Raw genomic sequence first — 26,059 nt, 5'->3', positions numbered from 1 at the left:
TCTGCTAACTTGTGGTATATAATTATTTACTGATCATAGCTCTATATGCAGCACTCCAATGTCCTTATGCACAGGTCATACCTCCACAGCACTGCAAATCCCCTATACACAGGTCATACCTCCACATCACTACAATTCTCCTATACACAGGTCATACCTCCACAGCACTGTGATACCTCTGTATACAGCATTGCAATTCTCCTATACACGTCATACCTCCACAACACTGTGATGCCTCTATATAGAGCATCTCATTTCTCCTATACACAGGTCATACCTCCACAGCACTGTGATGCCTTTATATACAGCACTGCAATTCCCCTATACACAGGTCATACCTCCACAGCACTGTGATGCCTTTATATACAGCACTGTAATTCTCCTATACACAGGTCATACATCCACAGCACTGATACCTCTGTATACAGGACTATCTACTCATGTCAGAAATTCCTAAACACAGTCACATATATTATGACACCTGGCTGTATATCATGGATCTTCTTTACTAACGTTCTGGAAACACCAGCAGGGATTATTCAGGGAAATAACTAATAATAGGTGTCTAATAATAGATAAGAAGACACAATCCCTCAGCCCACATGTGTTTCATCCTGACATTCTCTCTTATCAGTCAGTAACAATACAACCATTCCACAGTCTGATATCAACATAATCTCTTACATGATCACTATACAATTTTTGCATTATAATAATTATATTATCATTCTAATATATTCTGCAATTATATTACACATCATATTTATTTCCATTCTAATAAAATGGTCTCCTACATTATATAACGTGGAGTCTTCTTACACCGACCTTTATATGTCAGGAACTATAAGATTATTATATATTCTACAACTGTGATTATAAAACTACTATCTGGTGATTGTGATACAATGTTGCACAGCTGGGTCCAGCTATGGGCAGGGGCTCTGGCTGTGAATGAGTTAATGGATCACAGATACCTGTCAGTGACAGGACCTTATCACACACACACAGGGGACTTACTGATTAACCAGTGCAGAGATCCCAGCAGTACCAGCCATGATCCCGCAGTAATCCCCATGCCGTGTCCGGGGGAGACTCCGCTGCTGACAGCTCCCAGGAATTGATTCCCTCTGGTCCCGGCACAGCTGCTGTAATGTAATCCAAAGTGGGGCAGTGGGCGGAGGAGTAAGGGGACACCTGCAGCACAGTCCACCTTCCAGTGCTGGTCCCTGACTGCTCTGCAAGTCACACCCAGCAGGCTGGCTGATAGTAGGACACAGCGGAGTCTACCTGCGCCTGTAGTGCGCGCTGGCGGCACCTGAGGGCGGACGTGGGAAGCGCAGGGCAGCAGGTGCGTGATGTGCGACTTTCTGCCGCTAGTAGCAGCGTCCAGCGACAAAGGCAGGATGCGCAGACAGTCGCAGATGAGCTGTATGTAAAACCGAGACAGTCACAGCAATCCCCAATCACAGTGTGCTCGTCTCTTCCTATGGGAGCCAGCGTCTTGCTTCCTGTGGCTCATGTCACTCTTTGCTTCCTGTCAGTCCCTGCAAGTGAAGGGTCAATGCCTCAGGGGGCAGATAGTCAGATATATGGGGGTCACAGATAGATAAGTAGAACATGTTAATGTATTATCTGTAACGTATTACTGTGACACACAAGTATCCTTTCTATGAAATTAATTCACCCAACTTGTCTCCTTCCCCCATGATAACTTACCTGCATCCCGGGTATCCAGGTGTCATCACCATACAGACACATTGTGCTCTTACCTGGGGTAATATTTTTATATTCATTGTATCTACTTGTTGTTTTTTGTTTGTTCTTTAATACTTTATTTGTAACAAACATGTATTTATTAACATTTTTCACAGGACAGTATAGAAATGGTTTTCTTTATTTTATTCATGTAAAGGGATAAAAGCGAGTACATTGAGTGCACAATTATTAAGTATATTCACGCACAGCCTATGGCAGCATTACCTGTACACTACGAGCTGCCCATCCTCTGCCTGGGCAGGGGGGCGTAAGCCCACAGGGCTGGTCCCATAGTGGGCTACCTGCATCTTTTCTTTCCTTTAAAATGTTAATAGTCTACTGAGCTGAGTCTGGACCCCCCAGGGCTAAAATTTGCCAACCAGCCCCTGGCCTTTATCTCTAATTTCTTAGCATTTCCACCCCTATCTGACCTCATCACTACTGTCTTCCCTTACCTCTGAGATATGTATGATGTACAAAGTAAGCACAGCGATACCTCTGGGATCAGGTTTTTTTTTATACACAAACCTCTAATTACAAATATAGTGATCTGGTATTTATTACAGACTATAACACAGATTTACCCCCACTTTTACCAGCTATCCCTCTTTGTAGTGCTGTAACAGCCGCTTGTGGTTCCTTAGTGTGAGCAGCCAGTAGTGGCTTCCTGTGGCTGAGCGCTGGCCTGAACTTTACCCCCAGCCCGATAAAGTACCAGCAGATGGGGGGGATTCAGGTGATTTCCCTCAGCTGTAGTCAGTTTAATTGCTGACCCTTTGTTCGTTGGAAGAAAGTTTGGGAAGTTGCGCTGCTGAGATGTGATTATGGGGACAATGAAATGAGACTCATGTTCCCACTAGTCAAACTAGGCACTTGCATAGGGCGCACACTGAGGCCACGCTGCAGGGCCACGGTATGGAACACTTTATCACCATACCATGACATTCATCGCCTAAAATCCTCCCGACCATGTCTGAATGTTATAATAATTTAGTTTCTGCACATTTAACATCACAAAAGTATCCTTTTAATGTTAATACTCCACAGTTAATACTATTACCCAGAAATGCTATAACCCCCCCACAGACTATACGGGCACCTTATATGCGTACATCATTTTATTCACGTTCCTGATTTCCATAGAACATATCAGGATGGAGGACTGTCTACAGTCCCTCAGCCTCCACCTCCGTCACACACTATATTGAAGTCACTTGTAGGATTCTGCTGAGAAAAACACAGGAAATAGAACTTTATTCTTGGGAAGGACGTCTGTCCGCAGAGCAGAACAGGAACCTCCTAGGGAATTGGTCTGTCTCCACTTAGAGACCCCTTATCTCAAGCAGCCTCCACTTCCTCTGACTTCCTTTCCTCACACGATCCGGCTGCCTCTCCCTCCTGAGCCTCCTGTTCCCCTGTCAGCACCTACTAGACTTACACAGAAACATTGAAATGTTCTTCCCCCATCCAGACTGTTTATCAGACAATATGTATGTAAAGAGATGCCTCAAACAGCCTTATTTACAAACATTACTAACCGTATAAGTTATACATATAGTTTATGACCCTAAGGTAAAGAATGGGGCTCACATACTCTTCTATCAACTAATTTTCAAATATATAATGTATTGCTTGTTACATTAGAGCCACCAGAGCGGGCCCACCTTCCTATCACTTTAATTTTTTAGTTTATATGCACTTTACTGCAACTTTTACTAAATGTGTTTTCCACCTAAGCCTATAATTTTCTAGGCCGAGTTGTTGCCATTGGATACAAAAGAGAACTGTTATCTGGATACAACTGTATCCAACGTGCAGAGCAGAGCTGGGCCGTGTCCAAGGGCAACACCTATAAACAACACTGAATGCATTGCAGTAAACAGAGGTAGCAGCAGGATAGATAATGTATTTAGTACAATCTGCAGGATGGTATGTAAAATCCAATGTTTAAGGTAATCTAAAAGGTGTGGAAACCCCTTTATATGTTTTTTGTTTCATTGTATTTGTTACTTTAAGTGTAACTCTCATCTGTGGAATCAGCCACTTTGTGCACTGAACCAATTATTTACCAGGAAGTAGAGGCATCACGGTGCCTCCTGCCTCAGTGATGACACTAGTTCCTAGCCAACAGACAGGCTACATGCTCATGGATATTGATTCAGCCCACAAAATAGCATAGTACTGAAAATAGGACAACAAATAAATAAAAAAAATAAAAATATATATATATATATATATATATATATATATACACACACACACATTATATATTAATTAATATAGATATACAAATTTCTCTCACCTGTATATTACATACACTCTGTAATTTTTTTTCCCCCAGACTACAAAACCAACATCTGTCCCACTTGTCCTCTTAATTCTCTCTCAATTGATTTGAATTATATTTAAGCCACTGTTGACACAAGAGCTTTCCTCCGGTACACACGACGCGTTTTACTATTCAAACAGTTGCCGGTAATTTGAGACTCACTGAATGGAATAATCTGCCTCAGTATTTATATTACAGGGAGTTATGAAGACAGCGTTCTTATCACTAGTTACGGGTCATGTAACGTTATTAAATGACTGCTAGCTCCTGCTGCTTTATTGCCGATTATAACATTATGTAGATAATCCAGTTGGTTACAAACAACGGTCTTGCAGGTATCACATTCGCATACGTAAATCAGATACACAGACAGTTCTGTGTTCATTATACGGATGCCGTAATCACCGTCTGCGTATTAATTCATAAGCGAGCATTTAAAGATTGTGAAACGTTGATGATTATTTTACTAAAGTCATCACATAATTGGTCAAATCATCTCTGGGACTTAGGAAAGTAATCCTATACAGGGAGATTATTTTACTTATACAATTGTTTAACTAACATAATATATGAATGTGAAAACCTCAATTCTTTGCCAATATTTATAGCGATAATTTCTCGACCTAGATAAAATGGGCCGTGTGTGTACACACAATATCTTGTTTTTTGTCTTTTCTTTATAACATTAGTTCCTTTAAGCAGATAGTTATTATGCTTAAAATGCACCCGTTACCTACACAAAGCGGAGGCAGCCGTTTTCTGAATAAGAAAGCGGCCTATCACGTCACTAGGAAGTAGTGACATCACTGAGGCACCTCCAATGGTTGGAGCACCTTTACAAGTGGATCATGAAGGAGAGAGATGGGGATAGTCTTTAACCTGCAGCAACCAATCAGGATCTTCACTAGAATTTTTATAGAACGGTTTAGAAAATAAAACACGTGTGATTGGTTGCTATGGGTCACAAGGTTTCAGATAGTCACTTGTGAACCAGTTTTCATATATATCTATCAGAGAGCAGTTTGAGAGGACCTGGACCAGGAGACTACAACATGTGAGGCTAGGTGTGACTATCTGTTCTTGGAGGAGGCTGCCCAGCCCTCCCCTAAAATAGAACATCCATTTATTTATTTTCACAAATAAACGTCTTTTAAAGCAAAGTCTAAAACTCAGAGATCTTCACAAAAAGTCCAGGAAAAAAAAAATCCATGAACACAATAACCCAATTTCCTTTGCCTAAATACTTGCTCATTATATTTGGGTGGGCAGCCATGCATGAACAGAGCGAGGGGCCTGGAAGGAAAAAGTTGAGGCTCTCTGGTAAAGCAGAAGTTGCCTCTGAGGAAGATTTAAAGGACGTCTCCTTGAAAGGAGTTCACAGAAAACGTCACGTTGTGTATACAGGACACAATAATATATCTGCGGCTCATCAGAGAAATTCTTGTATTAAAATAATTAGCAGAAACTGTAAATAATCTCTCAGTCTATGTACAGTAAACAAAATAAACAAAGAAACACTGGTCTTATAGTTATGGGAGTTCAGATTTACAGGAATGTAATTTTTAAAAACGCATTCATCAATTGAATAAAATGTAATCTCATGTATGGGAGAGAAAAGACCTATAAATTCAGCAGATATGTCACAGAGAAAGCAGCCTATCCAGTCACTAGGAACCAGTGACATCACTGAGAGTGTAGCCTATCCAGTCACTAGGAACCAGTGACATCACTGAGAGTGCAGCCTATCCAGTCACTAGGAACCAGTGACATCACTGAGAGTGCAGCCTATCCAGTCACTAGGAACCAGTGACATCACTGAGAGTGCAGCCTATCCAGTCACTAGGAACCAGTGACATCACTGAGAGTGCAGCCTATCCAGTCACTAGGAACCAGTGACATCACTGAGTGTGCAGCCTATCCAGTCACTAGGAACCAGTGACATCACTGAGTGTGCAGCCTATCCAGTCACTAGGAACCAGTGACATCACTGAGTGTGCAGCCTATCCAGTCACTAGGAACCAGTGACATCACTGAGTGCAGCCTATCCAGTCACTAGGAACCAGTGACATCACTGAGAGTGCAGCCTATCCAGTCACTAGGAACCAGTGACATCACTGAGAGTGCAGCCTATCCAGTCACTAGGAACCAGTGACATCACTGAGAGTGCAGCCTATCCAGTCACTAGGAACCAGTGACATCACTGAGAGTGCAGCCTATCCAGTCACTAGGAACCAGTGACATCACTGAGAGTGCAGCCTATCCAGTCACTAGGAACCAGTGACATCACTGAGAGTGCAGCCTATCCAGTCACTTAGAGCCAGTGACATCCCTGAGAATGCAGCTTATCCAGTCACTTGGAGCCAGTGACATCACTGAGAGTGCAGCCTATCCAGTCACTAGGAACCAGTGAGATCACTGAGAGTGCAGCTTATCCAGTCACTTGGAGCCAGTGACATCACTGAGAGTGCAGCCTATCCAGTCACTAGGAACCAGTGACATCACTGAGAGTGCATCCTATCCAGTCACTAGGAACCAGTGACATCACTGAGAGTGCAGCCTATCCAGTCACTTAGAGCCAGTGACATCCCTGAGAATGCAGCTTATCCAGTCACTTGGAGCCAGTGACATCACTGAGAGTGCAGCCTATCCAGTCACTAGGAACCAGTGAGATCACTGAGAGTGCAGCTTATCCAGTCACTTGGAGCCAGTGACCACCAATTGCATCACTGCCAGCACTGGTACCTTGTGAATTGATGATGCATTCTATAAATCAGCTTAAAAAATAGCTGCATCCAGTTTGTATAGGCAACAAATAAAAGGCTATTGGTCAGAAATCTTACAAATAGGAATTACAATGTAATGATGGCTAGTAGGAAGATAAACATAAGAATTAAGAAAACATAACAAATATTTTTAAGCAATGACACCAGTAGAAAATATATATTGGACTACAGTACAGTCTATGGACCGTAGGAGAACCAGCGTAACGTCTTCTAAACTGTGGTCTTGGCCTCTTAAAACTAGGCTGACAAAATGTTTTCTTGTCTTTAATGATTATATTATCAACATGTGACAATCATTGAATACTTTTATCTCTGTGCGTTCTTTTGCGACTTTATATTCCACATATGTATTCACTATATTGTGCAGTGTATAGTCTGTTAGAGCAGAGCGGACCTAGACCCGTTTCTGTGGCTTGGGTACTATATAACGACACTGGAGATGATTACACTGAAGACCTCATTGCCGACAGACTGGTAACACAGGCTGCTTGATAGGGAGACGTAAAGTAATTGTGGCAGCTGAAGATCCCGGCACAGTCCGATGATGTCACAGTGAAGGGACACACTGTCATACGAGCGGTTACCAGTCTGTTGGCAATGAGCTCTTCGGTGTTATGTCGGGGTAAGTACTGTCGATATGTAGAGAGTTGTTATAGTGACTACCACCGGATTCTTCAGGTCTGCTCCTAGTTGAATATAGAAATGTGTATGTCTGATTTATCTGTTTTAAAAAAACAAACAAAAAAACCCAAAACTATTTACATTACTCTTGCATGCCTTAATGAATCAGACCCACAATAACTAACAGCAGGGGCAGGGCTGAGCTGTAGAATACCCCTCAATGTGAGAACCAGGAAGACTGGCTATACGGTGATTAAATTAACCTTATCTTGTTTTCTCACATCTGGAGAAGCCAGGTTTGGCAGTGGGTGTTCACGGTTATTGAAAGTCAGCATTATTCAGTATGAAATGAAGTACTGAGGTCTTTATCGGGAAATAAACAACAGGACAGAACCACCAGCAATTACAGCTGTTTTTCTGCAGCCAACGAGGCAACATCATACAGCTCCTGTAGCTGCTCCGCATTACTGACAATATCCTGCATTGTCATTTTACTATACAAAATATCTGCACTATTGCACTTAGTGTTGATTGAACTAAATAATAAGCCCCCATGGCTGTTCCTTAAAGGTGATTTGGTTGTGAAGAAAACAAAGTCAGATTATGGATATGCAACGCCTGGCTGCGCGCTTAAAGGGAAAAGCTAAAATTCTAAATTAAAGGTCTATTTATTACCTAAAATACTGAAGTGTTTATACTTAAAAGGATTAATTGCACCTAATACAGACAATTCAGGCTCTACATGTTACTTATTGGGGATCGGTGTACAGTATATTTGGTGGGTCTCCCTCCGTTTTGCACCCCCCAACTCAGCTCTCTCTTGCTGGCAGCTTGTGGTCAGTGTGTGTGTATGTTAGGGGATTTATATTGTAAGCTCCAATGAGGCAGAGACTGATGTGAGTGAGTTCTCTGTACAGTGCTGCAGAATTAGTGGCGCTATATAACTGATGATGAGGATGATGGATAACATGCTCCCTAGTCAGTAGGAGCGAGAAGAGTGCGGCAGACATCGCACCCAGTCTATTACGGACCAGGTCTTTAAAAAGACAGGCAGCGTGGGCATGCAAGATATTGGGGGAACCACCAAGTAGCTTGAACAGACACCAGGTAATCAACATTTTAGGACTTGGTGTTGGGATATGGTATCCAGGTCAGTTTTGGTTTGGATTATCCTTTTAACAAAATAAGTGCATCATTTCCCGTTTCATCCTTTGCTAGAAGATTGCCATGTTACAAAGAGACATCATCAGGATGCCCCTGCAAAAATTGTGCTGCTTGGTGGGATTCATACACAGGGACAGTGATGTCAACGCAGCTTAAATGACTGACATTTCCTGCATGAGATCTCATGAGGACACTGTGCTAACAGAAGTGTCTGCAGCTGTGTGTGATGGGGCACACAGATAATACGCCATTAGACTGTTCAGAGACTCTGTGACAATATATCAGCAATTTTAATTCATAATTGTGGTACACCACGAAGGAGCAATGCCATATCTGTTTCTGCAGGCTATAATGAACATTCATTTTGTCCAAATACCAGAAGTTTCCCCCGCACAGAAAGACACGAGGAACACACAGCCACAGAAAGGGTTAATTACAGAGGACTGATTAAGGTTGGTCTCTCTCACTGGTGAATATCTGAAGCTAGCTCACCCTTCACTCTATTAAACATTGAGGCCCTCCAAAAATAGCCTCCCCCCAATTATGTGAAATGTAGTGTACCGTTACCATCCATTCTGCATACATTTAATATTCAGCATGATCAGGCCATTAACCCATTTCTGTTTCAGGTCATTAGTAACTTAAGACATTTGTACTCCGCAGATTGTGCAACAAACTGCCAATTAAAGTGGTAGCTACACGGAAGGAATTTTATATATCCAAAGGCAAAAGGCACATAGTGTCTGCATGGGATAAGAGGAGACTATGCTGGTACCTTGTGCCATACTCTAAGTAGAGGGAGTGCCTATTACCCCAATACTGGACATAATTCATAACAAACATTGGTGGCACGAATAAGACACAGACACACAGCAAATATATCTGATGAATGCAAAGCATCTTCCTCCCCCAGAGGACAGATGTGAATTTAGGTCAGGGCTGTCCAAGTCGCCCCACGGATGCTTCTTTTGTAGTATAAACTGTACTGTAGTATATTTTTCTTTGAACAGTATTTGGTCTACAAACACTGCAGTTATAAGATAAACCCAGCCCTCCTCATAGAAATATCTGGATATCACTGACAGCTAGCCGACTGTTGTAGAGCAGCCAGGTATGGACAAAGGGGACAATTGTTTATATAAAGAAGGACACGTCAAAAGGCCAAATTGACATTTTCATATACGACAGGTAAAATGCATGGTCGAGCCCTTGCCTAAATATTCCTACAGGCCAATGCTAATATTTGTTAAGTCCTGTTATTACATAAACATTTATTTTTCTCATACAAATTCCCCAGCCATCTCCTTTACTTTTCAAGTGACAGGAACTTCTTAAAGTATCTGCACATTTTCCTACTGTATAAAAACAAAATATACACCCCCCCCCCCTCCTGGCACCATGCCCAATGTCAGGGACTAGCAGTGCAGATCTCTTATGGTCCTGCCAGTTTGAATGGAGAGGTCAGGTGAATGGAGAGATGACGGGGGGTGAATTACACAGTACACAGGCAGTCTGAATCCCCAGATGTTCAGGATGTTGCACCGGGGAATAGGTGAATGACAACTGCAGACATCTTAGGCAAAACCATCACTCTCTGCAACAAGAAAAGTAAGGGTGGGGGGGATGTTGTGGTGGGGTTCTGTATTGGAAAATATAAAAGTACAATAAAATAATTTAAACAAGGCAGAATAGTTTATGGGACAGGACTTATTATAAACAATTGCAGCATCGTGTGAATAAACTCACATAACTGAGTAAAACAGATAAAAAAAAGGGAAAATAATTTTCACCACTGAACAACTCTACACTTCAATATAACTATTGAATGAGCAAGTCTGCCATCTAGTGGGCGTATACATAACTTCATCTGTGCGATCCCCCAGTTACAGTGTATCAGTGTCCTATACTCTGACAAGATGCAGAAAACCGAGGTCTGCTGTGAAGCTATAGATACATTACAACAGACATAAAACTGAAGCCTGTAATTACTTCTTAGCGCAGCCGGCCAGCTTCAATAATTAAATTCTATGCTCACTTTTACAAAGGGAGGGCGCACAGACCCTTTAAAGAAATCCTGGGCTATTGATTAACCTAGGAAAACCTTCTCTGCACTGGTTCAGTCTTTTAGGAGTGTGTCTTATACCACAACCCATGGCGGTTATGTATCTGTAGTAGATAACAGCAGATAAGGCTCTCTCGGTCAGACAGAAAATTTAGAGTACATATAACAAATTGTTCACTCTTTATTTCTGATGACATCTTACACATTAACTCTTACAGTAAAGGTTCGGTTACATAGCAACCCATGAAGTCAATGACTAGAACTGTTGCGACAGACACGCAACATATTGAAACTTGAGTAATGTAACATTGCGTCCTCAGAACTTTCTTGGTTTTAATATTAAGACATAGTTAAAAAGCATTGGCCCAGCATTTAAGCTCAGACAGAACAAATGAGATATACAATGTATACTGCTTTCATGAATAAGAAAAAATAATAATAAAAAAAAAAATATAGGGGAAAAGGGGGAATAGATTTAAATACAGAGACTATTAGCAGCTACCTCAAACACTGAAATAATCAGGACATTGCAAAAACTGTCCTTAAAATGAGAAAAATAAGAAATACAAAAGAGGTGACATTGAAAGATGAAGACACGACGTCCTCTATGTTGGTAATAGGACATGTAAGAATTGTATAGAAATTGAACTGTTTGTGTGCAGAAGCCGTACGGACCCCTGACTATAGGTGATCGTATCTCAGTCACCACTAAAAACAGAAAATACAAAAATCGCTTATTTTAAAAACATCCATAAATATAAGGAAAATCCATCAGAACTAAAGTTATTCTGGATAGAACTGTTTGTACCGAATTAACGGAACAACCGGGAGTAAAATAATATAATGACAAGTAAAATCAGCAGCCCCATATAACATGGGAACAACAGTTTTATCAAGGGCTTGGAAACTCTATGCACATACGTGTTGTAAGAGGCTTTTCTGTATTACATGAATCAATAGTAATATATCTTCATACGTTTAATAGTTCATTGGCTCTGACATTGACAATTCATATTTTATTTGCAAAGTGGAGCGAGCAGAACGATCAATAATCAGCTGTTTTTCTGCTCATCACAACAGAATGTGTGTGATTATTGGTGCAATATCTATGGACTTAAAGAAAGGCACTGGGAACGTGTTAAACCCCACACATGTAACACCTAAACGGTGCCATGAAGCTTTCAGTAATCCTCTGTGACCAGAAACCAAACCCCCAGGTCGGTGTTTCGGAGTTCACCGTAAACTCCAGCTTATAACTCATACAACTCACAAGGGCTTCTGTTTAGACCATAACACGACCAGGTCAAGTGGCACAATTCAGATTATTGGTTTCACATGGAAGATAGAAGCTTTAGTCTAAACAATCTCCTGAACGGATCTTCTGTAATGCCTTGAGAATGTCAACTACCAAATAACACAAAGAATTCAATACTTACTTTAATGATTAAAAAAAAAAAAAAAAAGGATATGGCAAGACGGCTAAGAGTGGATACAGTACGTCACAGAAACAAAGTCTTTGCAGGCAACACTGGCTGGAAATATTAAAAACACTTAATGGGTAAAAAACTTATCTAAATTATTTACAATTATTACCTAATTGGGCTATGACGGCGAGCTTCTCCAGTCTCAAGGCTGAACGTCATCATTCATTACTTAGCTAGGCTTGATGTCGACACACAAATAGATATGTAAAAATGAAACGTGAAAAAAAATAAAAAATAATAATAATAATACAATATTTCTTTGAAAATGAAAGTATAAGCTTTGTCCAATGTGGAATGTACTTACAGCAATACATATCAGGGCTCTACAATAAAATTCTTTTATAAAAACACTATTTGCCCCCAAACATACAGCCCCGCTTGCCAAGGACAAGATCTTAAAAACACAGCGGGGGAGAAACAATTCTTCCAAATATCAGACAGGCATTTTTTTTTTTTTTTTCAAATAGACAAAAACTCATTCACAGTTCAACAGCAAACCCTGGCGGAAAAACAATGGGAAGATGTCTGACAGTCCTTATGAAGGACAAGATTCATTTGTTGAACTTTAACGGGTACCCAATGGCTTTTTCTAGGCACTCTACTAAAGACCCGGCGGAAAGAAAATCTCTCTCCACTTCAACAAACTTGATGTAGATAGTTTTAGGGGATACCCCAGGCTCCACCTTGCAGTTCTGCGCTAAGAATCCGTTGATGCTAGCCCACTCTTTGCTTTGGTTCTTTATGGTGGACTGAAAATGGAAAAACAAGCACTGCTGTAACGTTATGCTCTCGGCAATTCCAAGGTAGCAATAGTTAATTTTAGGAGTTATTGTGTTGGATTTCGAGGCAAGCGCTGTAGGACTTTCACAATTCCCATCATTGACTAAATCAACAACCGCGTTATCAGCAATGGGTTTATTCCTCAAGTCTTCGTACCCAATAGCATAGAGACCTGGACATTTGGGAATACCACCAGGTAAAAGGTACTGGACGATGTCCCCCCCAATAGGCTTGGAGTGAGCTATAGGAATCCAATCAGTCTCCATGTGCAGTTCCAGACATCGAGCTTCACTGATCGTAATTTCCAAAAACTTGTAATAAACATTTTTCCAATTCATCTTCTGTACTCTGGTCATGACGACTCGCCCTTCCGGCTTCTCGGGATTGAAGTACTCGCGCAGGCGTTTTCCCAGAGGAACTTGTGAGCTTATTTCTGCGTAATGGTATCGAATATCCTCTTTCCACCGCGTGTTGTAACCAATGCCAAAAATGGCCAGTTTGTTAGAGAGGTGCAACCTCGAAAAGTCTGTCCAGCTTTGAAAGAGCTCCCATTTCAGCTGGACGGACTCCAAAATGTGCATAATCGTTTTCAGGATCTCTCTTTTCCTGCAAAGAAAATGTAGAGAGATTTTAGATTTAGGAAATATATCAATGGTGTAACAAACATCTGCAAATATTTAAAACAATAAGTCCACTTAACTTTTATGTTTTCACAATGCATCCAGCAAAACTTTATTAATGACCACATACAGAGCCCCTCCCTCACATTCTCCCACCATGTACAGGCTCTGCTGCCTCAGCTAGTAGTTACTCTCACCAGCAATTTGACCTGTACAATTCGCCACATTTATTGGGCATCAGGGAATTCATGCTGCCACACCACAAGGCATTTGAGCTGACATTTCTGCTCGATGATAGCTTTGGCAGTGAAAAGTACCCATTAGTAGTTATATTGAAAAATAAAGGCGATAAAGGTGTATAAAATAGAATAGGCTAGAAAGAACAAAATAAGGAGCGACTTTTACAGTTATATCCCAATGTAAACTTAAAAACTTTCATTATTCAGTGAAGCAAAACTCAGACGGTCACTGAAAAACTGCCCAAATTGATTCCTTCCTCCTAAAATTTCTGTTTTCTTTTTTTTTTTAATAACAAACTGTACTATTGTTGGAAGCATATTGAGATAAATATCTTTTAATTTGGATACCACATACAATACACTCAAATTAGCAAAATGGCATTAGAGCCTTATTACTGTATCTCCTCATGATTAACCTGACATCCAGAGAGGCTTCCAGTTACAGCACGTGGTAACAATCACTAAAAAAGCAATGATATTGCATGTAAACATATTTAGAAAATTAATCTGCCTTAAGTGCCTTAAAAAAATAAAATATGCAAAAAAAGTGCGAATGAAAAGTTAAATAAATACATATCCCAGTTATTAACATTTAGTAATAAACATAACCTCTAATAAAGGTAGCCCTATAAATTTTAATAGTTGCAGAATAAATTTGGCAACGTATCTGTTAAAAATAGCAAAGTAGAAAACTAAGTGCATTTTTCCTTTTTTTGCAAACAAAAAGATTACAGCTTGTCTTAGGGAAAAAAAGAAAATCACAGAAATTTTGGACAGGATAGAATTTGGGGAGTTTTACGGTAACCGACAATGAATGACATTTGCACATTCTTGCACAGGTGTATTATGCTCACACGGCGTGACAAAGAATCTGGACTTCCGCAATAATACCACTATTAAGAAGTGATGTAATAATGTCACCTCTGTATTATAGAGCCACTATCCAAACTAGACTCCGCTATGTTTTCATAAACTGAAATATGAAAAAAACCGAAAAAAAGATTTTCCCTGTAACGTAACCACTTACTGTATATCCTCTGCAGAGTCTCTGTTCTTCGGGGGTCTCTTTGGAGTACTGATTTCCTCTAAAAAAGAAAGATGGAGGAGCGTGAGAATGGAAAGAACGATAGACATTGCGGCCCCCAATGTGGGGTAAACATGACAAGTTAGTGAGGGTCCCGAGGTTGTTACTACTCTATAAGGGAAACCTAGAACACAGCAGCAGCCAGAGATACCACAGACATAGATCATTGGCTATAAAACAGAAGATAATTTGCAGTTCAAAACAGCATCACAACTGGAATGATTTTCAAAATCCAAATCAAGGGGGAAAAAATGGGGAAGATAAGACTCGAAAACAAACAAAAAGCAGATACTTTTACAAAGTTACCTCCCACTGCTCATTCCCTCACCACCCCCTTCCCCATGGCAGGAGGGGTCTGTCCGTTACATGCTCACATCTCACAAGTCAGTGGGACCCTCTCACTGTTGGCGAGGAAGTCAGAGACCAATGTTGGTGCATCTTGGCAGTGGATGTGCGCTAAACCGCAGCACAGTGACTGGCTTAATTCATACACTAGAGACGCTACAGGAAACAATTCACCTTATGGCAAACGTTATTCCCAATGGACACACTAAACATCAGCCCAATGGGAGAGGAACCTGCTCTATTTTCAGAGTTTGCCATAGGACAGAAGGATCCCTGCGGCTGCACCACTGTGTCTGGGCTAAGTGACGTTTAACCAACGAAGGCATCATTGGAAGGTGCAGACAGGACTGGCTGAGTGGGTAATGGGAGCTACCTCCGTATAAACTGCTGCACCGTTATCACTACAGGAAATATCTCAATCTTACCAATTGTGAAACTGATCTTATATTTTCAATTCAGCGACAGTTGTCCTTTAACATCCTACAAGAGGTATAAGCAAGATGAGATTCACTCTACAGGCGGTACTTTACTTATCGTTAGGAAAGACTCCATGGCTTCAGAAGAAAATAGCAAAGTGGAAATAATATGACCATATATTTTCCATGCAACGGTTTTTGCTTCTTGTAAATGTAATAAGCACTGCAGCAGTAGATAACATTATTTCACTTGCCCTAGGAGGAACATATCCCAAAGATCAGGAGAAATAAAGGAAATGGGAGTTTACCACAATTTTCAGTAGCTAAAAACCAGTTCCTGAAATCTAAAAAGGTGAAAGGTGGACGCCTCAGTGTTCTTCTGTACCATCCTAACCACACAAACGGACAGGCATAGTAATATAGAAAGGAGCATCATAGGGGGAATAATATTACAGTACCGTCATTAGGGGTACACGGCAGTGACGGCTTCTGGACCACCCAAGGCGCTAAAAGAAACAAAATATATACAGAAAATAAAGAAATGAAAAATGCTGTGCAGGAGGGCTCAGTGATTTGGGAAGCATTGTGTTTTAAAAAATATTCATCTAAAAATGGTTTAAAGAAGAATTATAGAAAATGTTTTATTGTAACCCTTCCCCGAGTTGTAGAAAATAAGCACGTCACATACATGGGACCTCCCACTAACTCCCCCCTGCCGGATAAGAGCCGATCCACCACGGCCCAACGCCATGAGACAGATACATAGATAAATAAGGGCAGGGTGGTAGCCGCTGAGCCACAGAAGCTACCTAACCGGCGTTACCAAACCACCACACTAAGATCTGTACGGCTCTATTAACGTCTCTGGCAGGATGAGCTGCTCAGGGACCGTTGGGGACCCCACCATTCAATTACTTGGAGGAGGGGAGGTTAAAGACAAAAATAAGAACCTTAACTAGTTTTTCTTTCATTCATAATAATTATGTTGTCAGACAACCTAGAGACCATTGTACACTATATACACAGAATAAACTAATACCCAGTAGATACAGCAGTCCCTAATGCAGGCCACAGACGTTATATACTGATCATATTGGATCTTTGCATTCAGACTGGGTCAGTGAACAATATAGGTGCAAATGTTAAAGGTCAAACTGTACAGATCATTGGAATAAAAGAAGACAATCTGATTGTACCAGAATGACAACTGGTTACACACACACACAAAGTGACCTCACACATCAAATGATTATTGGCCAACCTGGTTTTCCTCTCTAAATACCAAATCGATCTGATCACAGTTTGATTGTTTAGGCGTTTGAGTTGAACGGTACTCCTGTCATATCTATATAAAATGATAACCACATAAACTGCAATCTGATCTACTTGGACCATGACAATCGGATCAGACCTCTAAACCACGTGACCAAATTACACATATTCAATTGTACGACATCTCTGCTAGTTCCCCAATCCTCTGGAAGAGGTTCAATCGTGTGTGGTCCAAACAGATTTAAATGGTTCATGAAGGAGTCAAAGTCTATATCCTCTTTATGAAAAATTATCAAATTGTCATGTGTGTTACACAGTATACAGTTTTCTGACTTACAATGTTTTCCATCTGATGCTGATAAACACCAGATAAGGCGACAGTCAGCGTTCCCTACTAGCTCCTATCTGATATATAAACATCAGACGGACAGAGGACGGTTATGTTCTCTTGGTGGGTTATATTTAGGAATCCTGTATGTAAACTGGTGCAAGATTATAACTCTGGGCCTGGTTCATTAAGGAAAGTTAAGTAAAAAAAAAAATTGAGTAAGTAGTCTCTGGACAAAACCATGTTACAGTGCAAGGGGTGCAAATTAGTTTTTCTATTATTTTGCACATAAGTTAAATACTGTCTGTTATTTCATGAAGCACACAAATATCAACTTTAAATTTCAGTGTACAAATAAGCTATCCAGTATGTGTGTGCTACATGAAATAACAGACAGTATTTAACTTATGTGCAAAATAATAAACTAATATGCACCCCTTGCATTGTAACATTGTTTTGTCCAGGAGAAAACATACTCATTTTTTTGCCTTGCTTTCCTTAATGAATCAGGCCCAAGGTCTTCAACCCACTTTGGAGATAAACACAGCAACATAAGACACAGAGGATATGTGCAGAATATAACACAAACATTTTTAAGTCCTCTCTGACTGAATGTATCTATCATTGCTTTGCGGAGATATCTACCACTATTACATATACAAAATTGTCTGGTGATCAATATTTTCAGGATAATGGAGATTGCCCAGACCTGAACTATAGAAAGAACTAAAGTATAGAAAGCACTGCAAGAAAAGGACATTTATATTAAAAAATTCCTTAATAAAACTCGGGTTAGATACTTTGTTATTGCAAATAATGAAAACTTTCTACAATTTTTATCAGTGTTTCTCAACTCCAGTCCTCATGACCCCCCTAGCAGTACATATTTTCCATATCTCCTTGCTGGAGCACAGGTGTAGTCATTACTGACTGACACAGTGTAGCAGGTGGTATAATTATTACACTGGTCACCTGGTAATCCTGCACTGTTAGTGGGTCCCGAGGACTGGAGTTGAGAAACACTGATTTATATGAATTGGAAAGGATTATAATCAATGTTATCTTGACAGCGCAAGTGACATACAGCTAAATTCTATTGATATATACAAATATGCAGATAACAGTGCTCTACGAGAATCGTTGTTTCACTGGAGATAGCTTATATATATTGTATTTATATTCCTTCTAACACAGACACAATGGTGGGATACACCTGGCATAACTCACCTGGCTCCTCCGACCTCTTCCCAATCTCTTCCACTGCCTCATTGCCTCCAGGGAAGACTCCAGCCTGCAGCTCTGCCCGTGTACGTAGCTCGCCGGCATTGGGGTACGGCACAGGTGCCAAGTATGAAATGTTAGACTTTTCTACTCCTGTGTAAGTGTGAGAATGTTTTATGCCAATTTCTGTTAACTAGACTACAATGCCTTATAGGTAAAGCTTTATTTGTTTTAAAACAAAACACAATAGACATTAATTCATGTATTTTTCAATGTACTCCGAGTAAAGTACACCCTTGTAAGGTAACCCATACAGCACGAGAGGAAATGGTCTGGACTCTGGACCGGGCTGTTATGCAGTGTGGATCTCTGTTATAGATCAAACTACAATTAGAATTCGGTGTGCGATAAGTACACTAGTCTGAACTCCCAATAAAAGGAGACGTTCGTGTAATATTTATAGCGACTGACATCTTACCCAAGTCCTCCCCTGGAAAGCCTTGGATCTCCTGGCTGTGGTTTCCCCAGTCCTCCTGTGAATAGTCCTCCATGGTGCTCCCGTCAGATTCCATTTCCTGGTACAATCCACTGCTGTTAATGAGCACTGGTTGGCATGGCTGTGTGTCCCATCCCCCTTGTCCAAACACCCGTTCCAGCTGCTCAAACGTGTAACTGCTCTTCCGTTTCCCAACTCCTCGCTCTTTTACCCGGCTGTAGCACCGTCGGAGAGTCTACAATGAAACAAGCGTTAGAGTACCCAATCCCGCGCACATAGGAGACGGTGACAAGTCATTCCAAGAGGCAGAGGATACATTAGGGAAATGTCACAATGTTCTGGTGGATAGAATGCAATCACGTGCACTGTAAAGTCACACACTACATGGTACACAGATATCCTGTGTACAAGAAGATACTGTATACATGAGAAGATGCTAATTTGCTTGCTCAGATTGTTCTAGTTTCAGATTGGCATATACGTAAATGTGTACCTTTTATAGATTCACAAGACCTAGAAATGCAGCCTTTCAGACAGATTATACACACCACTGGCACATCTCTCTGTTGCATGGTGCTTTATAAATATATATTGATATTTTGACCCTCTTATGACAGCGCATTTGTTCCTTTGTGACCAGGCATATTTTAGTATTTTTGCTATGTGCTGGTTAAACGACAACTTTACTTATTTGACCATCAGAGTGAAGTTTAGAATGGGTTTGTGCTGCAGCTACAGCTCTCTTTATAGAGTAACATTTTTAAGGGGTATAAAAGATGTGACAGTAATAGCAACAAAATGTTTTAAATTATTTTAGAACAATTAATAAACATCTAGGAATATATCCTTAAAGAGTTCTCTTATTCCTACTGTTTATGTTGATACATAACATAAAATTTTCACTAGTTTAGGTAAAGTTATATGCAGCTAGAAGCTAGGGTACATGGCTTTTAAACAAAATTTAAATGGGTCTAATATTCGTTCATTACTTTTTTTTTTTTTTTTAAAGTACAATGTTATCAGTGTCCTCCAGTAGGTCACACTCACCCTTGGGCAATACTACAAATACATTTTGGCTTCTTAGACCCAATAGCGCTCTTTCCCTCTCCAGTTGGTTCCTGGAGATCAGGTGATCACCTGGGGGGCTACAAGATGTGAAAGTCTCACAATGTCTATACAATGCCCACGGTTCTACGGAATTGTTCATTACAATTATGACCATTTCTTAGAAATAACATGTCACTGACATGCGCGGCCGCCATTCCTATACAGCTTGAAAATATTGCAAAGACAGTGGGTGCACTAATGAGTCAAGATCTGTGATCCTAATCAAATGCACCTTAATTGTATTCGTTCTTAATCTCAAACGCATCCAAGATTAGTTTATTAACCAGTGCAATCACTGGAAAGTCCACAGCAGCACAAAGTATGTCAGGTGGTGTGCTGGTACTGTGGGAGGAGACCTGCCCAAATATGTGATTGTATTAGTGATAAAAGGGACCAGGGCAGTGTCATGATGTGAGAAGAGGAATGGAGGCAGCAGAAAGCCACAGGCTGAGAGTTATATAGTGGAAGGAGCAGGGTCCCCAGCAGCACAGAGTATATTAGGAGATGAGTGATGTGTTAGTGAGGACAGGACTACATGTGACTGGGGCAGTGACATGATGTGAGGAGGGGAATGCACATGTATAGAGGATAATAGGTATAGTATGTATGTATGTAACCCTCTGTGTATACACATGTATAGAGGATAATGGGTATATAATGTATGTATGACACCCCCTGTGTGTACACATGTATAGAGGATAATGGGTATATAATGTATGTATAACACCTTCTATATATACACATGTATAGAGGATAATGGGTATATAATGTATGTATAACACCTTCTATATATACACATGTATAGAGGATAATGGGTATATAATGTATGTATAACATCCCCTGTGTATACACATGTATAGAGGATAATAGGTATATAATGTATGTATAACATCCCCTGTGTGTACACATGTATAGAGGATAATGGGTATATAATGTATGTATAACACCTTCTATATATACATATGTATAGAGGATAATGGGTATATAGTGTACGTATAACACCCCCTGTGTGTACACATGTATAGAGGATAATAGGTATAGTATGTATGTATGTAACCCTCTGTGTATACACATGTATAGAGGATAATGGGTATATAATGTATGTATAACATCCCCTGTGTATACACATGTATAGAGGATAATGGGTATATAATGTATGTATAACACCTTCTATATATACACATGTATAGAGGATAATGGGTATATAATGTATGTATAACACCTTCTATATATACACATGTATAGAGGATAATGGGTATATAATGTATGTATAACATCCCCTGTGTATACACATGTATAGAGGATAATAGGTATATAATGTATGTATAACATCCCCTGTGTGTACACATGTATAGAGGATAATGGGTATATAATGTATGTATAACACCTTCTATATATACATATGTATAGAGGATAATGGGTATATAGTGTACGTATAACACCCCCTGTGTGTACACATGTATAGAAGATAATAGGTATATAATGTACGTATAACACCCCCTGTGTATACACATGTATAGAGGATAATGGATATATAATGTACGTATAACACCCCCTGTGCGTACAGCAGCACACGGGACACGGGTGGCACACAGGACCCCCCGTACATGACAGAATGGGGGAGGTGGCACACATGACACGGGTGGCAGATGTGACCCCCCCCCCTGTACATGACAGAATGGGGGAGGGGGCACGCAGGACACGGGTGGCACACATGACCCCCCCCGTACATGACAGAATGGGGGAGGTGGTACACACACAGGACACGGGTGGCACACACACACAGGCGGCACACACGACCCCCCCCCCCCTCCCCGTACATGACAAAATGGGGGAGGTGGCACACAGGACACGGGTGGCACACACACAGGCAGTACACATGACCCCCCCCCCCCGTACATGACAGAATGGGGGAGGTGGCACACAGGACACGGGTGGCACACACACACACAGGACACGGGTGGCACACACACACACACACACAGGACACGGGTGGCACACACACACACACACACACACACAGGACACGGGTGGCACACATGACCCCCCCGTACATGACAGAATGGGGGAGGTGGCACACACACAGGACACGGGTGGCACACACACACGGGCGGCACACACGACCCCCCCGTACATGACAGAATGGGGGAGGGGGCACACAGGACACGGGTGGCACACAGGACCCCCGTACATGACAGAATGGGGGAGGGGGCACACAGGACACGGGTGGCACACACACACAGGACACGGGTGGCACACACACACAGGACACGGGTGGCACACACACACACAGGACACGGGTGGCACACACACAGGACACGGGTGGCATGGGTGGCACACACAGGACCCCCGTACATGACAGAATGGGGGAGGTGGCACACACACAGGGCACGGGTGGCACACACACACAAGACACGGGTGGCACACATGACCCCCCCGTACATGACAGAATGGGGGAGGGGGCACACAGGACACGGGTGGCACACACACAGGACACGGGTGGCACACAGGACCCCCGTACATGACAGAATGGGGGAGGGGGCACACAGGACACGGGTGGCACACACACACAGGACACGGGTGGCACACACACACAGGACACGGGTGGCACACATGACCCCCCCGTACATGACAGAATGGGGGAGGTGGTACACACACAGGACACGGGTGGCACACACACACAGGCGGCACACACGACCCCCCCCCCCTCCCCGTACATGACAAAATGGGGGAGGTGGCACACAGGACACGGGTGGCACACACACAGGACATGGGCAGTACACATGACCCCCCCCCCCCGTACATGACAGAATGGGGGAGGTGGCACACAGGACACGGGTGGCACACACACACACAGGACACGAGTGGCACACACACACACACAGGACACGGGTGGCACACACACACACACAGGACACGGGTGGCACACACACACACACAGTACACGGGTGGCACACATGACCCCCCCGTACATGACAGAATGGGGGAGGTGGCACACACACAGGACACGGGTGGCACACACACACGGGCGGCACACACGACCCCCCCGTACATGACAGAATGGGGGAGGGGGCACACAGGACACGGGTGGCACACAGGACCCCCGTACATGACAGAATGGGGGAGGGGGCACACAGGACACGGGTGGCACACACACACAGGACACGGGTGGCACACACACACAGGACACGGGTGGCACACACACACAGGACACGGGTGGCACACACACACACAGGACACGGGTGGCATGGGTGGCACACACAGGACCCCCGTACATGACAGAATGGGGGAGGTGGCACACACACACAGGGCACGGGTGGCACACACACACAAGACACGGGTGGCACACATGACCCCCCCGTACATGACAGAATGGGGGAGGGGGCACACAGGACACGGGTGGCACACACACAGGACACGGGTGGCACACAGGACCCCCGTACATGACAGAATGGGGGAGGGGGCACACAGGACACGGGTGGCACACACACACAGGACACGGGTGGCACACACACACAGGACACGGGTGGCACACATGACCCCCCCGTACATGACAGAATGGGGGAGGTGGTACACACACAGGACACGGGTGGCACACACACACAGGCGGCACACACGACCCCCCCCCCCCCCCCCCCGTACATGACAGAATGGGGGAGGGGGCACACAGGACACGGGTGGCGCACACACAGGACACGGGTGGCACACACACAGGACACAAGTGGCACACAGGACCCCCGTACATGACAGAATGGGGGAGGTGGCACACAGGACACGGTTGGCACACACACAGGACACGGGCAGTACACATGACCCCCCCGTACATGACAGAATGGGGGAGGGGGGACACGGGTGGCACACACACACAGGACACGGGTGGCACACACACAGGACCCCCGTACATGACAGAATGGGGGAGGGGGCACACAGGACACGGGTGGCGTACACACACAGGGCACGGGTGGCACACACACACAGGACACGGGTGGCACACACACAGGACACGGGTGGCACACAGGACCCCCGTACATGACAGAATGGGGGAGGGGGCACACAGGACACGGGTGGCACACAGGACCCCCGTACATGACAGAATGGGGGAGGGGGCACACAGGACACGGGTGGCACACAGGACTCCCGTACATGACAGAATGGGGGAGGGGCACACAGGGCACGGGTGGCACACACATACAGGGCACGGGTGGCACACAGGACCCCCGTACATGACAGAATGGGGGAGGGGGCACACAGGACACGGGTGGCGCACACACATACAGGGCACGGGTGGCACACACATACAGGGCACGGGTGGCACACACACAGGGCACGGGTGGCACACAGGACCCCCGTACATGACAGAATGGGGGAGGGGGCACACAGGACACGGGTGGCACACAGGACCCCCCGTACATGACAGAATGGGGGAGGGGGCACACAAAGCCCTGCTATGAGGGAGGGGGATGCTATTGGCGGGCCGGGGGAGGGAATACATAAGATGGGTCCAGTAACCCACATTTACCTTCATCCTCTCCCGGCACTGGCTGGGGGTCCTCTCATAGCCCAGCTCAGACAGGGCCCGGGACACCCGGTCATACATGGCGGGTCCGGGGGCCTTGGTCCCGAAGATGGTGCCGGCCCCCTCCAGCTGCTGGTACCGCGCCTCCACCAGCCGCTCGTTCCCCCACACGGCGATGAGCGCGTTGGTCTCCGCCGGGGTCCAGGACATGCCCCGGCAGGCGGTGGAGAAGGACACGGAGGGGGAGGCTCCGCTTAGGCCTGGGGGGGCCGCCCCGCCAGTCACGCCGGCATTGAGAGGGGATGAGCGGCTGGGGGTGGACGGGTTGGACATGGAGCGGTTACCATCGCTAAGCCCGGGGGAGGGTGGCGATAAAACTTCGCTCTTCGGGATTTTCAGACAAGACGAAGCCTCGGACGGAAGCTCCGAATTACAGGGCGCCGCCATCTTCCCCCTTGTGTGCGGCCGGAAGTGACGTCTGAGGGGGGAGGCCGAGGCCACGAGTGGTGCCGGCTGGTGGACCGGGCGGGAGGCAGAGATGGTCCTGTGCTCAGTGATTACATATAGTGTTATACATAGTAATACCCTCTATTATAGCAGTATATGGCCGTACTGCAGCTCTGTTCTTACATATATAGTTTTATACATAGTCATACCCTCTATGATGGCAGTATATCGCCGTACTGCAGCTCTGCTCTGTGTCCATAAACCTCTACATGTGTTGTTTGAAATTTTTCCTCACTATATGACAATACCTTGCTTTGTCACCTGCATCTACCTCACATAATAACTATACAAAGCTCTGTTCCCACATTTACCTCTCTATATCCCTATATATAGCTCTATCCCCCACATTTACCTCACTATATCAGTATATATAGCACTATACCCCACATTTACCTCACTATAGCCCTATATATAGCTCTATTCCCCCCATTTTTACCTCACTATATCAGTATATATAGCACTATACCCCACATTTACCTCACTATAGCCCTATATATAGCTCTATTCCCCCCATTTTTACCTCAATATATCCCTATATATAGCACTATACCCCACATTTACCTCACTATATCCCTATATATAGCCCTATACTCCACATTTACTATGCTATAGACTCGTACCAAGTTCTATTCTACATACTTAGCTCTTTATGGGCATGTTTATCAAAGCCCAAAAAGCACTATGGCAGTGATAAGGCTTGGTCCTATACATTAAGGGGGTTACCGCTGGCAATCGCTGTGGTGCTCACAACCCCCACAAAAAAAAACAAACAGATGCAGACTGATGTAGAAGACCCAAAACACATTCTGCTGTACAACTGAGAAAGGTAGGAAGCTGAAAAGTTAGGAGATTATAGGCCATCACATACTGATAATGTAAATGATGAATGATGTAAAATGATCCATGTATGTCACTTCTTCTAGGAGAAAA

General features: G+C 43.4%; 3 protein-coding genes across 8 annotated transcripts in view; 1 reads left to right on the top strand and 2 right to left on the bottom strand.

Annotated features, from left to right (window-relative positions):
• The window catches only part of ESAM (endothelial cell adhesion molecule), a 45,456-nt gene extending 43,872 nt beyond the window's left edge, over positions 1–1,584 (bottom strand). Inside the window, exon 1 of the mRNA XM_075190401.1 lies at positions 1,018–1,584. Coding sequence (XP_075046502.1) covers positions 1,018–1,075 — 58 coding nt within the window. The 5' untranslated portion in view covers positions 1,076–1,584. The remainder of the gene's footprint in view (positions 1–1,017) is intronic.
• The window catches only part of ROBO3 (roundabout guidance receptor 3), a 384,723-nt gene that overhangs the window by 61,805 nt on the left and 296,859 nt on the right, over positions 1–26,059 (top strand). Inside the window, exon 1 of one of the 3 annotated variants that reach the window (XM_075190387.1) lies at positions 25,155–25,955. The exons of the other annotated variants lie outside the window; for them this stretch is intronic. The gene's annotated coding sequence lies outside the window, so the exon portion shown is untranslated. Of the gene's footprint in view, positions 1–25,154; positions 25,956–26,059 lie in introns of those variants that run through there. 3 annotated transcript variants of the gene reach the window in all.
• MSANTD2 (Myb/SANT DNA binding domain containing 2) lies at positions 10,883–25,114 on the bottom strand. Of its 4 annotated transcripts, XM_075190394.1 has the most exons (6): positions 24,626–25,114; positions 18,982–19,234; positions 18,510–18,656; positions 16,141–16,188; positions 14,865–14,922; positions 10,883–13,584 (listed from the first exon to the last, which is right to left on the bottom strand). In XM_075190394.1, exons 1-6 carry the CDS (start codon positions 25,067–25,069, stop codon positions 12,750–12,752), a joined length of 1,785 nt encoding a protein of 594 aa, XP_075046495.1. In that variant the 5' UTR covers positions 25,070–25,114; the 3' UTR covers positions 10,883–12,749. The 4 variants fall into 4 exon arrangements, with proteins under 4 accessions (XP_075046495.1, XP_075046496.1, XP_075046497.1 ...); XM_075190395.1 differs by lacking the exon at positions 16,141–16,188; XM_075190396.1 differs by lacking the exon at positions 18,510–18,656.

The sequence above is a fragment of the Mixophyes fleayi genome, chromosome 11, assembly GCF_038048845.1.
Source record: "Mixophyes fleayi isolate aMixFle1 chromosome 11, aMixFle1.hap1, whole genome shotgun sequence".
NCBI classification, from domain to species: Eukaryota; Metazoa; Chordata; class Amphibia; order Anura; family Limnodynastidae; genus Mixophyes; species Mixophyes fleayi.
This window is presented reverse-complemented; position numbering and strand designations above follow the sequence as displayed.

Bases quoted from the DNA above. Each gene is read 5' to 3' on its own strand.
- MSANTD2 (XM_075190394.1), bottom strand. From the start codon at position 25,069: ATGGCGGCGCCCTGTAATTCGGAGCTTCCGTCCGAGGCTTCGTCTTGT. The intron at 18,657-18,981 runs GTAAGATGTCAG...ACACTTACACAG, and splicing joins CTTTCCAGGGGAGGACTTGG to GAGTAGAAAAGTCTAACATT. The intron at 13,585-14,864 runs GTAAGTGGTTAC...TTTTCTTTGCAG, and splicing joins GACTCTGCAGAGGATATACA to GAAAAGAGAGATCCTGAAAA.